Source organism: Gopherus evgoodei, chromosome 12 (assembly GCF_007399415.2).
Source record: "Gopherus evgoodei ecotype Sinaloan lineage chromosome 12, rGopEvg1_v1.p, whole genome shotgun sequence".
Taxonomy (NCBI): Eukaryota; Metazoa; Chordata; order Testudines; family Testudinidae; genus Gopherus; species Gopherus evgoodei.
The window spans coordinates 2,736,542-2,749,875 of record NC_044333.1 but is presented as its reverse complement, the minus strand read 5'-3'; the positions used below and the strand labels follow the sequence as shown (position 1 = coordinate 2,749,875).

The window sequence follows — 13,334 nt, the reverse complement described above, 5'->3', positions numbered from 1 at the left end:
CGCTCTCGCCCCAGCCCCGTGGCTTTGTCGTAGTACTGAGCCTGGGCTCTGGTCTCCATATGCTTAGTGCTGCCCCGGTTCCCCTGCAGAAGCTGCCATCTCAGTTTGCTCTCTAGAGGCGTTTCTAGGCCCTCACCTGCCATTCACTGGCTCCCTGCAGCCCGCTTTGTCTCGCAGACTCTTTCAGCAGGATGTTTGAAACCAGTTTCCTGACCACCTGGCTCTGCTGCCCTCTGGGTGCTGAGCTGCCCTGATATCACTCGCCATGGCCCTGGCACTGGCACAGCCCCAGCTTTGGGAGTCCAGCCTTTCCGCTCTGCTGGGCATAGGGGGGTTAGCACTTGCCCAGCTTTCAGGCTGGCTAAATGGTACAAATCCAACCAATGGCAGGGCTGTTGCATTAGAACGTGGGTTTATTGAGGGCACAGGAACGGCTGACGGCGCGGTCACTGGAATGACCTGACCCAGGGCTCCTCTCACGTGGCCAGGGGGCGTCTCACCAGGGAAGAACTTTCCCTTCCCAGTTCACAAAGGCCCCGTTGTCCTTCTTGGAGAGCGTTGGAAGCACGTTCAGGATCCCTTGGACACTCACGTCCACCGTCAGTGGAGCCTGCAGGGGGCAAAGGAGAGTGAGGGGGAGAAGCCTGCCCTGGGGCTGGCCCAGGACACCAGGGGCCGGGCTAGGATCTGGAAAAGGATCTCAGTAATCCCATTCTGCCTTCGCTGGCAGTGAACGGGGGAGGCAGGTCCCAGGCCAGTGTTTACAATAGAAAATAGGTGAAAAGGGCTGCATCCCTAAGAGACAACCAAAGCCTCAATGGAAACAGACGACCAGCTCCTGCCCCCTCCAGCTCCCCAAGGCAGCAGCTCTGCAGGGTTTCTTGTGCAATGCTGAGCGCTGAAGGAACCATGGGACCGGCAGCTCTGGGAAGCAACGCCCAGGACACAGCACTGAATCCCCAGGGAGCTGGGTCCTGACGACCGCCTTGCTGTGATGGGAGCCTCTGAGAGGTGTCATCAATATGGGGTGGGGGTGATAAGGGAACAGGCGCCAGTGTAACCATTCCCCCTACTATGAACTTCTGCCCTTGACATGTGGCTACGACTGGCCTCTCCCACTCGGCACCTACCTGGTGGGAACCTGTGCTTCCCATGTCAGTCTGCACCCAGCCAGGATGGACAGCGATGCTCAGGATCCCATCTCCTTCATACCCCAAGGATTGGCACTTGGTGAGCATGTTCAGAGCAGCCTGTGGGCGAGACACCATGAGCAGAGACAGCAGCATGTGAGGAGAGCAGGGACCCACCCCCGGGAGAAAGGTGAGCAAGGGGGACAGCTGATGCAAGCTGCAATGTGTGATTCTCAACTGGGGATGATCAGCATGTTACTGAGTCGCCACCTCTCACTGCAATGGGCCCACGTGCAGGACCCAGAGTCCTGTTCCAAGGCTTGGGCTCTGGGGTCAGGTGACCAAGCATCATGTGACCCGGAGGCCGTGCTTCCCACAAGAGGCAGCAGGTGAGATTGGCCTGAATGCTGGCCTGGCAGGTGAAATCTGGGGGATAAACCACGGGGCAAGAATAGGGTGACTAGACAGCAAATGTGAAAAATCGGGATGGGGCTAGGGGATAATAGGAGCCTATATAAGAAAAAGATCCAGAAATCGGGACTGTCCCTATAAAGTCGGGACATCTGGTCACCTAGGCAAGAAACACTTTTCTTTCCCCTTTGTTATAGCGGAATACGGACCAAGCGTGAATTGGTGCCCCACTGGGCACACCCCCTACCTTGCTGCACCGATAAGAGACAGCGTGCCCCAACTCCCAGGCAAAGGGATTCGTGATGGAGCCACCCTCACTGGACATGTTGACAATGGCCGCCTTGCTGCAGCTCAGCCCTGGTTGGGGGCTCCCCTGGGCAGCTTTCTTCAGTAAGGGCAGGAACGCCTGGGCAATGGGGAGAGAAGAGCACCCCCTGGTCAGCTTAGGAGAAAGGACCCACATTCCTCTCTTCACCAGCGGACTCTGATTTGAATTGAAGTGGGTCCAGCTGTTGCCCAGAGGTGTCACAGGCTGGCCCCCTGGGCCTGCTGCTCCTGGCCCATGCTCTCCCTCTGCCCTCCAACTTGTTCCGCCTCAGTCCTGTTTTAAAGGCTGATTTCTAGGAGTTGGGTAATCCCATTCTGCCCTCGCTGGCAGTGAACGGGAGAGCCCGGTACCAGGCCAGTGTTTACAATAGAAAGTGGGTGAAAAGGGCTGCACCCCTGAGAGACAACCTAAGCCCCAGTGGAGACAGCGCGAGGTCAATGGAAGAATCTTCTGTTGCCTTAGCTACCACCTGTCGGAGCAGTGGATTTATTACAGCAACAGAAGAACTCTTTTGGCACGGCTGTTGTGTTTCTAGTATAGATTACAGCCAATCATATGCTGTTTCCCTACCTTAGAGCCCTGCACAGAGTATCTTGCGGGATTGTACACACCCTCTAGATCCGGGGTTCTCAAATTGGGGGTCAGGACCCCCGAGGGGGTCATGAGGTTACTACATGGGGGGTCGTGGGCCTCCACCCCAAACCCCACTTTACATCAAGCATTTATAATGGTGTTAAATATATAAAAAGGGTTTTTAATGTACAAGGGGGGGTCACACCCAGAGACTGGCAGTGTGAAGGGGACACCAGTACAAACGTTTGAGAGCCCCTGCTCTAGATCTGTGCTGGACAGAGGCCTCAACTCACTGACATGGATGTATTTCCTCTCTAATACGCTGAGCTGTACTTACAGCACACTGCAGAAATCGGGTGGGATAGTCAAATACCAGCAGCTTTGGCCTAACTCACGAGGGCAGCTCTAGGTATTTTGCCGCCCAAAGCACAGCACGGAGGTCCCGGGTCCCATGGATTTGGCAGCCCGCCTGCGGGAGGTCCGCCGAAGCCGCGGGTCTAGCAGACCCTCTACAGGCCTGCCACCGAAGAGCAGTGCGCCTCCGTGGCTTGCCACCCCAGGCACACGCTTGGCGTGCTGGTGCCTGGAGCCGCCCCTGCTAACTCAGCTTCCATCCGAGTCAATGGGACTTTTAACATGGAGGTATTAAGAGCCCGGTTAGGTCAATACAATTGGCTTCTTCAAATCCTACACTCAGTATAAGAATAGCAGCAAAACCTTGTGGGCGTACTCAGTATAAAACAGAGCACCTATGATCAGAGCTAAGACAGCCTCATCAGTAACTGCCTTGTCCAATACCTGTCCCTGCAGAAGGCTGGGCTGCTGGGGGAGAGGAAAGTACCTCGTACCTAGATGCAAACACACACTTCAGCGACAACTTATCACAGCATAAGGTTGGGATTTAGGTGCCCAACTCTCATTCACTGTCAACGTGATTTGTGTGCCCAACTCCTTTAACCACCTTTGAAAAACCCAGCGCTGGTGCACAGAGATAGAGCAGGCCAGTCCAGCAATGGCACAGCTTTCCCCATCCAGCCCTCTGTGATGCAGTAGGTACTGTCTGTGTGGGGAGTGGGAGAGCAGGGGAGGACTTTAGGGGATGGACGATGCCAGGGCCTGTAACCTGAGCTAGCTAAGGGAGGAGAAAGGTCAACACCTTTGCCCGGGAAGGGGAACAAAGGAAGGGAGTGGCAGGAGGGAAGCAGTTTGAGTTTGGGCTTGGGCCTGTGTGGGCGGAATTCAGGGTATCCTAGCTAGGATCCAAGCACCCTGAAAGCCCAGAAGGACTCGAGGGAGGGGTCCTGACTGTGCCTGCAAGCTCTGCTGTAACCGGTGTTCCTGTTGTCCAATAAACCTTCTGTTTTACTGGCTGGCTAAGAGTCACTGTGGGTCCCAGGAAGAGGGGTGCAGGGCCGGACTCCCCCACATTCCGTGACAACTGGTGGCAGGGTTGAAATATACTGCACCCCGTGCACGGCGCTTCCTGCAGTAAGTGACTGGGGAGCAGTAAAACGAAGGGGTGATTAACCCTTGGGAGTGTGTGCACAGTGAGAAGGACTTTGCAGGAACAGGGTCCCCCGGGGGATTGCAGCGAGCGGTGCCAGGGGCGGAGGAGTCTACAGCTCGACCCTGGCAGAGAGGTGGTGACCTCAAGAAGGGCTGGTGCACTAGGGGTCCCCCTGGAAACCGTGGGGAGCGGCGAGCACCCCGGCCTGTGAGTGGTCAGCAGGAAGATGTATGCCAAGCGGCGCAAGTGTGACCTGGTGGAGCTGTGCAAGTAGAGGGGGCTGCACCCAGGGAGGCTCAGCAAGGACCAGCTGATTGCCCAGCTGGAGCAGGGAGACTGCATGAACGGAGCCCTGTCTCTGAGGGAAGCAGCCGGGCAGATGCAGCGCAGGCACCAGTGTCTGTCCCCGCTGGGAGTGGTCAGCCGGCGGACGAGGGCTTCCCAAGACCCCCCCTTCCTAGGCCTAGGGGAAGGGCGGGGAGGAGCCCAGTGTATACCGAGGGCACCGTGACACCCCTGGCCAGCAGGGGATCCTCCCGGTGAAGCCCACCCCCCAGCAGGGGATCCTCCCGGCAACGCTCGGCATCCGTGGAGCGGATGTGGCTGGAATATGAAAGGGAGAAGCTCGAGTTAAAGAGGCAAAAGCTGGAGGAGAAGGCGAAACAGCATGAACATGAGGAGAACCGGCGTAAACATGAGCGGGAGGAGAAGGAGAAACAGCGTAAACATGAGCTGGAGCTGGCCTGGCTGGCGAGCAGTGGGGCCCCGGCTGCGGTGAGTGAGGGGGGACCCAAGCCTACAAAGAGCTTTAATAAGCACTTGCTGCCCCGGCGTAAGGAGGGTGAGGACATAGATACCTTCCTGATGGCCTTTGAGAATGCCTGCAAGCTGCACAGGGTTGACCCTGCAGACAGGATCGCAGTTCTCACCCCCTTACTGGACTCCACAGCCGTGGAGGTGTACAGCCGACTGAAAGGGGTGGAGGCAGGGGACTACGAACTGTTCAAACAGGCCCTGCTCCGCGAGTTTGGGCTGACTCCTGAGATGTACCGGAAAAAGTTCCAGAGCCAGCGTAAAACCTGTGAGGTCACATACCTACAACTGGTCAACCGGGCGCAGGGGTATGCCCGCAAGTGGACAGCTGGGGCCCAAACTAAAGAGGACCTGCTTGACCTATTCATACTGGAGCACCTGTACGAGCAGTGCCCGTCCGACTTGAGGCTGTGGTTGATGGACCAGAAGCCGGAGAACCCACAGCACGCAGGCCAGCTGGCCGACCAATTTGTGGACAGTCGGGCAGGGGATGGCAGGGAGGAGTCTCGAAGGAACAAGCCTGCCTCAATGCAGAGAGAGAGTCATCATGGGACCTCCCAGCGGGGGCCTATGGAGAACCCCCCCAAAAGGGGAATATCCAGCGGCAGGTCCCTCCGACCCACTCAAGGGAACCCACGAGACATGGGCTGCTATCGCTGTGGCCAACGAGGTCACATACGGGCCCAGTGCCCCAAGCTCAGGGACAGACCAAGCAGACCCAACCCGCAGAGGGTGGACTGGGTAAAAACCCAATTGGAGGAGGGGCTACATTCCCAGGAAAGTGGGGCTGGCAACATACCACCTGTGGATGCTCCAGGCTCCGGGTTTTTAGTTTACCGGGTGGGCGCGGGGCTGCCCCTCCAGAAAGAGTGCATAGTTTCCCTGGAGGTAGATGGGAGGAAGGTCACTGGGTACTGGGACACGGGCGCAGAGGTGACGCTGGCCCAGCCCGAGGTAGTGGCCTCAGATCGGATGGTGCCCGACACCTACCTGACCCTGATGGGCGTGGGCGGGACCCCATTCAAGGTGCCCATGGCAAGGGTACACCTGAAATGGGGGGCCAAGGAGGGCCCCAAGGATGTGGGGGTACACCGATATTTGCCCATTGACGTGTTAATGGGAGGGGACCTCGAGGACTGGCCTAGTAACACCCAGAGTGCCCTGGTCGTGACTCGTAGTCAGAGTCGGCAAAGGGCACTGCACCCCGACAACGGGGAAGGTACTCGACCCGAGGTGCAGGACCCTAACCCAGGGAGCGGGGAACGCCCAGAGGCACGCTTCAGAGAGGCTGCGGCCTCAGACCCAGCCAGCAAGAGAGAGCCGGTCCCCATCCCTGTCCCAGCTGCTGAGTTCCAGGCCGAGTTGCAGAAAGATCCCTCCTTGCGGAAGCACCGGGACCGGACTGACCTTAGTGCAGTACAGACCATGAGGAGAGGTTGCAAGGAGAGGTTTATGTGGGAGAAGGGGTTCCTGTACCGAGAATGGGCTCCCCCAGGGGAAGTAGAGTCATGGGGGATCAGGAGGCAGCTGATGACCCCTTAGTAGATCTATTCCCTGGGACAAAAGCTGGTTCCCCCCTGGAGGCGATTCCCCTCTCTGATCAGCTGACCCTGGGCCAGCACGCTGAGATCAGAGGGGTGCTGCATCTATACCGACAGCTGTTTTCCAACCAGCCTGGACGCACTAATTTGACTGTCCACCGGGTGGAGACCGGGTCACATCCCCCTATAAGATGCTCCCCTTTTCGGGTCACTGGTAAAACTGCCCAGGATCTTGAAAGAGAGGTCAGGGACATGCTGGCTTTGGGGGTGATCCAGCCGTCTTCCAGCCCTTGGGCCTCGCCAGTGGTGCTGGTTCCCAAGAAGGACAGGTCAATCCAGTTCTGTGTGGACTATCGAAAGCTCAATGCCATCACCGTATCTGATGCCTACCCTATGCCCAGGTCTGACGAGCTCCTAGACAAGCTGGGAGGTGCTCGGTACCTCACCACTATGGATCTTACCAAAGGCTACTGGCAAGTGCCGCTGGACGCAGATGCCAGGCTGAAATCGGCCTTTATCACCCCTCTGGGGCTCTATGAGTTTCTGACCCTGCCCTTCGGCCTCAAGGGAGCACCGGCCACCTTCCAGCGCCTGGTGGATCAGCTACTGAGGGGAATGGAGAGTTTTGCCGTGGCGTATATTGACGACATCTGCGTCTTCAACCAGACCTGGGAGGACCACATGTCCCAGGTTAAACGAGTGCTGGACCGACTCCGGGAGGCTGCGTTAACCGTAAAGGCTGAGAAGTGCAAGGTGGGGATGGCTGAAGTATCTTACCTGGGCCATCGGGTGGGGAGCGGCTGCCTGAAGCCGGAACCAGCCACGGTGGAGGTGATCAGAGACTGGGCTGCTCCCCAAACCAAAAAGCAGGTCCAGGCCTTTATTGGGATGGCGGGGTACTATCAAAGGTTCGTGCCCCACTTTAGTGCCATAGCCGGCCCCATCACTGAACTGTGCAAAAAGGGGAAGCCAGACAAGGTGACCTGGACTGAGCAGTGCCAGGAGGCTTTCCAGGCACTGAAGGAGGCTCTGGTTAGTGGCCCAGTTCTGGCAAACCCAGATTTTGACAAACCCTTTATGGTGTTCACCGATGCCTCAGACACGGGACTGGGGGTGGTGTTAATGCAGGAGGATGAAAAGGGGGAGAGACACCCCATCGTGTACCTGAGTAAGAAGCTGCTACCCCGGGAACAAAGCTACGCGGCCATCGAGAAGGAATGCCTGGCCATGGTGTGGGCCCTTAAGAAGCTAGAGCTATATCTCTTTGGGCGACACTTCACCGTGTACACCGACAACTCTCCCCTGACCTGGCTGCACCAGATGAAAGGAGCCAATGCCAAGCTCCTGAGGTGGAGCCTGCTCCTACAGGACTATGACATGGACATGGTCCATGTGAAGGGAAGTGCCAACCTGACAGCGGATGCGTTGTCCCGGAGAGGGGGCCCTGAACTTCCCCAGGTCACTGGGCAGAGTGACCCCGCTCAGTTCAGTCTCGACCTCGCTCAGTTCAGTCTGTTTTACTGGCTGGCTAAGAGTCACTGTGGGTCCCAGGAAGAGGGGTGCAGGGCCGGACTCCCCCACACTCCGTGACACCCTCCATAAAGTTTCGCAACCCCGATGTGGCCCTCGGGCCAAAAAGGTTTGCCCATCCCGGCTCTCAGGAGATGGTCTCTACTGCAGGAGCTGGACTCTTGGCTCATAATGCACCTGACATGTACACTGTGATGAATGCCACACCCCAGACCCCAAACACACACACACACACACACACACACACCAGGTTGGCTCACTGATCCAGGAACCAGAGCCCTGGGGGGAAGAGAGAAGTTCTGGCCTATGCAAAGTCAAACCCCACTGCAGCTGGCGACCTGCCCTCTGTCAGGGCCCTTACCTGGCTCACCAGCAGGGGCCCTGTCACGTTGGTTGCGTACACCAGGGACATGTCCTCCGGTGTCTCAGACTCTAGTGTGCTCGGCGTCGCTATTCCAGCATTGCTTATCAACAGATTCAGCCCCGAGCTTTTCAGATGCTCCTCAACTCTGGTTGCTGCCGCCTTGATGCTGGCTGGATCAGTAGCTTCTATAGAGACAGAGCAGGAGGTTCAGAGTAGAGTGAGCAGACAGCAAATGTGTAAAATCAGGACAGGGGGTGGGGGGTAATACGAGCCCATATAAGAAAAAGACCCAAAATACGGGACTGTCCCGATAAAATCAGGACATCTGGTCACCCTAGTTCAGAGGAGTGGTTCCTCCACCCTGTCGCTAAACTCTCTCCCGGAGACCCGAAGCCCAGGCTGCTCTACAGAGCCAAGCTAACGACTCGGGAGCTCATAAACACAGCTAGCCAGAACTGGGTCGTGCCATGGCAAGGGCAGGACGGATAGCATCAAAGCCAGAAAGTGAAATCGGGGGGACCAGGAATTAGCTGGGCGAGTGGAAAGCAGTGTGGCAGTGAGAGTAGTAATGGGGCGGGGGGAAGGGCGTGTTGGACCAACAGGATCTTCCCAGGGGTGAGCAGGGTTGGAAATCTGCCATCAGAGCTCTGGCAGGCTCACCCTCACCCAGCTTTCATCGTCCCATGAGAACACCCTTCAGGGGAGAGCGCCCCGATGGCACAGTTGTTTGGCAGCATTTCAAACATGCCGATTTTTCCTATTAAAAAGTGTTTGCAGCATTTTTTTAAATCAGAACCATCAGCAGCATTTTCGGGTTACTGAAAAAGCTGGTTCAACAAAAGAGCTTGATAGTCATTTGGACACATCACTGAAAACATCGGACAAGCCAGGAGGGGCTCAGGACGGAGCGGACGGGCGGGTCTCAGCAGCATGTGGGCTGCAGGAAAGGGGGGATGAGTCTGGGGGCGATAGGCTGGATCCCTGTGGGGGTGTCACTGTAGGCAGGGGGTCACATGGGGGGTGACAGGCTGGGCCCCCACAGGGCCGTCAGTGAGGGGCGGGACCCCGGCATCATGTGAGGGGCAGGGATCACATGAGGGCTGACAGGGTGCGTTCTAGGGGGAGGAGGGTCGTTGAGCGGTGGGGATTAGGCGAGGGGTCTGAGAGTGGGTGTCACTGGGGGGCTGGGCAGAGGGGGTCACATGAGGGGTGATAGGCTGAGCCCCATCAAGGGAGGGTTGCCAAGTTTGGTGTGAGGTATTCCTGGAGGTTTCATCACATGACAATCATTAATTAAACATAAATTTTTAATTCCTGGAGAATCCAGGACAGTCCTGAAGGGTTGTTAACTCTACTTCAGGGGGCTTATCACTGAAGGAGGGGATGGATAGCTCAGTGGTTTGAGCATTGGCCTACTAAACCCAGGGTTTTGAGCTCAAGCCTTGAGGGAGCCATTTGGGGGGTTGGTCCTGCTTTGAGCAGCAGGTTGGACTAGATGATCTCCTGAGGTCTCTTCCAGCACTAATAATCTATGATGTTCACCCTGAGCACTGGTGTGACCCTATGCGTGAAGTCACTGTGCCACTTACTCAGATTGGGCCCTGCTCCCCCCAGCCTCAGTCATGTGAGCAGCACTCCAAGCATCAGCCGGATAAGCAGCTGGTCCCAGCAGATCAAAGGCATGACCAGACCAGCCACTTTATGGCTACTGCCTGAGCCAGGGGTGCTCCCCCATGAATTTGGGCCCTGGCCATTGGCCTAGTTTGTTAATCTGGCCCTAGCAGGATCCCTAGGCTGGGATTGGTTCCCTGTTTATGAAACTGATTCCTTGATTCCAAAGCTTCAATTACCTGAAGGAGGGTTCCAAAGAAGATAGATCTAAACTGTTCTCAGTGGTGGCCGATGACAGAACAAGGAGCAATGGTCTCAAGTTGCAGTGAGAGAGGTTTAGATAGGATACTAGGCAACACTATTTCGCTAGGAGGTGGTGAAGCACTGGAATGGGTTACCTAGAGAGGTGGTGGAATCTCCTTCCTTAGAGGTTTTCAAGACCCAGCTTGACAAAGCCCTGGCTGGGATGATTTAGTTAGGAACTGGTCCTGCTTTGAGCAGGGGATTGGACTAGATGTCATCCTGAGGCCTCTTCCAACCCTGATATTTTTTGATTCTACGAGTGTATGAAAAGAAATCTGCCTCCAATAGAGCGAGGCCTGTTCAGGCCCAAACCAGCCAGGCTCATACATGGCACTGGCAGCCCCTGTCTCAATCAAAATCATCCCTTCCCTGCCAGTCTGGCACGCAGGACAATCTGCAAATACAAGGAACTTCCTGGGCCTCTTCCTTACCAAGCCCAGAGAGCCTGAGTGGGACATAGGAGACCTGGGAGTTGCTCTGTTGAGACAGGTGGCTGCTAGGCACCCTCCCCTTCACTAACACCTAGGCAGGAATAGCACTAACAGTGGCTCCCAACCAGGCAAGGAACAGGAACACGGAGACAGGGGGATGGGAACAGGGAACAAAGGGACCCAGAGCAAGTGAGCCTCAGCTCTGGGCCCAGGGCAGGGCACCCACCTAGCGCAACGATTGCCAGGTTTGGATGCCTGGAAGCCAAGTTCTTCAATTGCTGGAAGAGAATAAAGTCCACGATTATTGACGGAGCCACCAGCCTGCAGGGATGGTCAGGACGGGCAGAGTCCAGCTCCCTGCTGCTACCCCAGACCAAGTCAATATCTGCTTGTAAAGTTCCCATGTGCAGGGTCCAGCCCTGGCTTTCGGGGTCTGCAGCAGGGTGTCTAAACCAGCATCATCTAGCTCAGTGCAGTCAAGCCAGGGATATGTTTCCCTGTTCCCTTTAGGAGACAGGCACCTGTGCTCCCCGCCCTCTCCCTCAATGCGCTGTGCTAGCTTTGCATGTGTCCCGTGCAGAACTCGTCCCCAGCCTTATGCGCCAGGGAGCATCAGCCTGGAGCAGGGGCTGAAATCCCCTCCTGCTCGGGCCTGTTGCTTTTGGCTCCAAGTGCTGGAGGCCCCTCACTTAGATTCCCCCACCACCAGGTACAGCTAACTCCCTCTCACCTCGCCCCGTTCTCACCTGCGCTCGCTCTCCCTCCGGGTCCCGGCAGGTCGCAAAGACCCACTCGGGTGGGTTTGATTTCTCCAGAAACTGCTTGACGAGCTCCAGGCCGATTCCCCGATTGGCCCCAGTCACCAGAAGGCTGCGGACATTAAAGCCAGCCATGGTCCTCGCCTGCCTGTGCCCCAGCTGGCAGGGTCTGTGCTCAGCGAGAGCTGGGCTAGTTCTGGCCCCAACTTCCCCTGCACCTGGGGTTACACAGGGTCTGACTCCTGGGTGCCAGCTCCCTGATTCCACACCAAGGCCTGGAGCCTGCCCCGCGCAGAGTAAAATCGCTGGAAGCTGAGCAGAGGCTTCCCCAGCAGGGGTGTGGGAGTCACCATGGATTGGAGGAGCTCCCCAGAAGGGAGGAGCTATGAAGGGCAGAAAAGGAGATGGCGGGGGTGGGGGAGAGGCTGATCGGAAGCTTTAGGGATCGGATGGATTCGTGCATTTTCACGGGGTGACCTTTACACTGAGCAGGGTTTGCAATCTGTCACAGAAGTGATAAGAGTTTGGGCAAGTTAATATTCAACATGGTGAAACTCATTCTCCACTCCCCTGAGTTGGTTGAGCCGCATGGCACCTACTAATGGCTTTCAAGGGCTGTGGGACGTAGTTTTACAGAGAAATGATCTGTCATAAGGTACTGCAGGGCAAGACCCCTACATTTTATTGTCCTATGAAGATTGAGGGGAAAGCCCAGGCTGTGCAGCACACTCCACATAGGTTAGGGTCTCAATTTTACATTGTCCACAGTTAATGCATCAACGTTATGAAACTTGAACTACGCCCATGCGCATGGTACCGGGCTTCTGATTTTAGGCTTTAACCTGTGAGCATCCCAACACAAAAGAATTGAAATTGGTGATTAGCCAGTAAACACTGGAAAACACTGGAAGTGGTTCCTTGTATCTAAGGACTCCTTATGTAAGCAGAGTCAGGATGGGCGCTAACCTGACATCTAGTGGGGAATTGTAGGGAATGTGGAAAGAATTCCAAAAATTTCAAAGAGTGAGGAAAGATTTGCATTGGCATCCACCCCCCACTTAGCATAAGCCCGCAGCAGACTGGGATGGTTATTTTAACAGCTCTGGGATCCCCAATTTCTTTGTTATTGGGGCAGGAGGAAAAAAAAGTTTGTCACCCTGATTGTGTGAATGAGGAGCTGTGGGACTGCTTTGTGACAGAGATGACTCAACCTCAGTTGGGTGGTACTTGCTAAACATGGGACATGGGTTCCAAAACCCCCTGAAAAGAAAGAGGTTGGGGGAATGGGGTGTGTGTGTGTGTGTGTGTGTGTGTGTGTGTGTGTGTGTGTGTGTGTGTGTGTGTGTGTGTGTGTGTGTGTGTGTGTGTGTGTGTGTGTGTGTGTGTGTGTGTGTGTGTCACACCAACTGCACATTCTCTTTTCTCTGCTGTTAAAGAGTAGAACTAATTTTGATTCTGTTAGGAGTCCATCTAAAGACTGCTGAGTTGAATTCATGTTGGGCCAATGGTGCACCAGAGCTCCCATACTAAGAGCTGAAATCACTGGAGAGGCTGAGATGAGATCACTGAGTGCTGTGTTAACCTGTGAGGGAGCCTGAAGACCTATTGTTAAGTGGTTGGCAGAGCAGAGTGGTTTGCAGTGTGTTGGAGCAGCCATGGAGCAGAGTGAAGTGGTTTGCACAGACAGCTGGAGGAGCGGCACAGCTGGTGTGGTGGAGCAGGTCATGGTGAAGGCTACAGCAGAACTTCACGGAGAGGTGGAGCAGTTGGCCCTGGCCCACGTGAGGTGCCCCTTAACACCCTGTGTGGACTCCTCCCCCATTTCCATCCAGGCTGGGGAGGTAAAATTCAGCAGATAAACTCTTGAATTCTGGGGTGGCACTGACCAGAGACTTTTGGGTTGTTGGACTTTGGGGTAATTGGACTTAAGACCCTAAAGGGGAAAGGACATTGCCAAATGTACTTGGAGGTGGGTTTTGTTTATGGTTTGTGTTATAATCCTGTTTGTGAATGCGTAAACCAGGGCTAAGTGTG

General features: G+C 55.8%; 1 protein-coding gene across 1 annotated transcript; it reads right to left on the bottom strand.

The window, feature by feature from the left end:
• Positions 1-393: 393 nt before the first annotated feature.
• Positions 394-11,616, bottom strand: LOC115660540 (C-factor-like). The gene is made up of 6 exons (XM_030582040.1): positions 11,289-11,616; positions 10,769-10,820; positions 8,195-8,382; positions 1,789-1,947; positions 1,131-1,250; positions 394-610 (listed from the first exon to the last, which is right to left on the bottom strand). The coding sequence occupies exons 1-6, from the start codon at positions 11,433-11,435 to the stop codon at positions 497-499; spliced, it is 780 nt and encodes a 259-aa protein (XP_030437900.1). The 5' UTR covers positions 11,436-11,616; the 3' UTR covers positions 394-496.
• Between the last annotated feature and the right edge of the window lie 1,718 nt (positions 11,617-13,334).

Excerpts from the sequence above, each read along its gene's own strand:
- LOC115660540 (XM_030582040.1), bottom strand. The coding sequence starts at position 11,435 with ATGGCTGGCTTTAATGTCCGCAGCCTTCTGGTGACTGGGGCCAATCGG. Across the intron at positions 1,948-8,194 it reads GGCCCCTGCTGGTGAGCCAG|GCGTTCCTGCCCTTACTGAA; the intron begins GTAAGGGCCCTG and ends CCCATTGCCCAG. Across the intron at positions 1,251-1,788 it reads TCTCTTATCGGTGCAGCAAG|GCTGCTCTGAACATGCTCAC; the intron begins GTAGGGGGTGTG and ends TCTCGCCCACAG.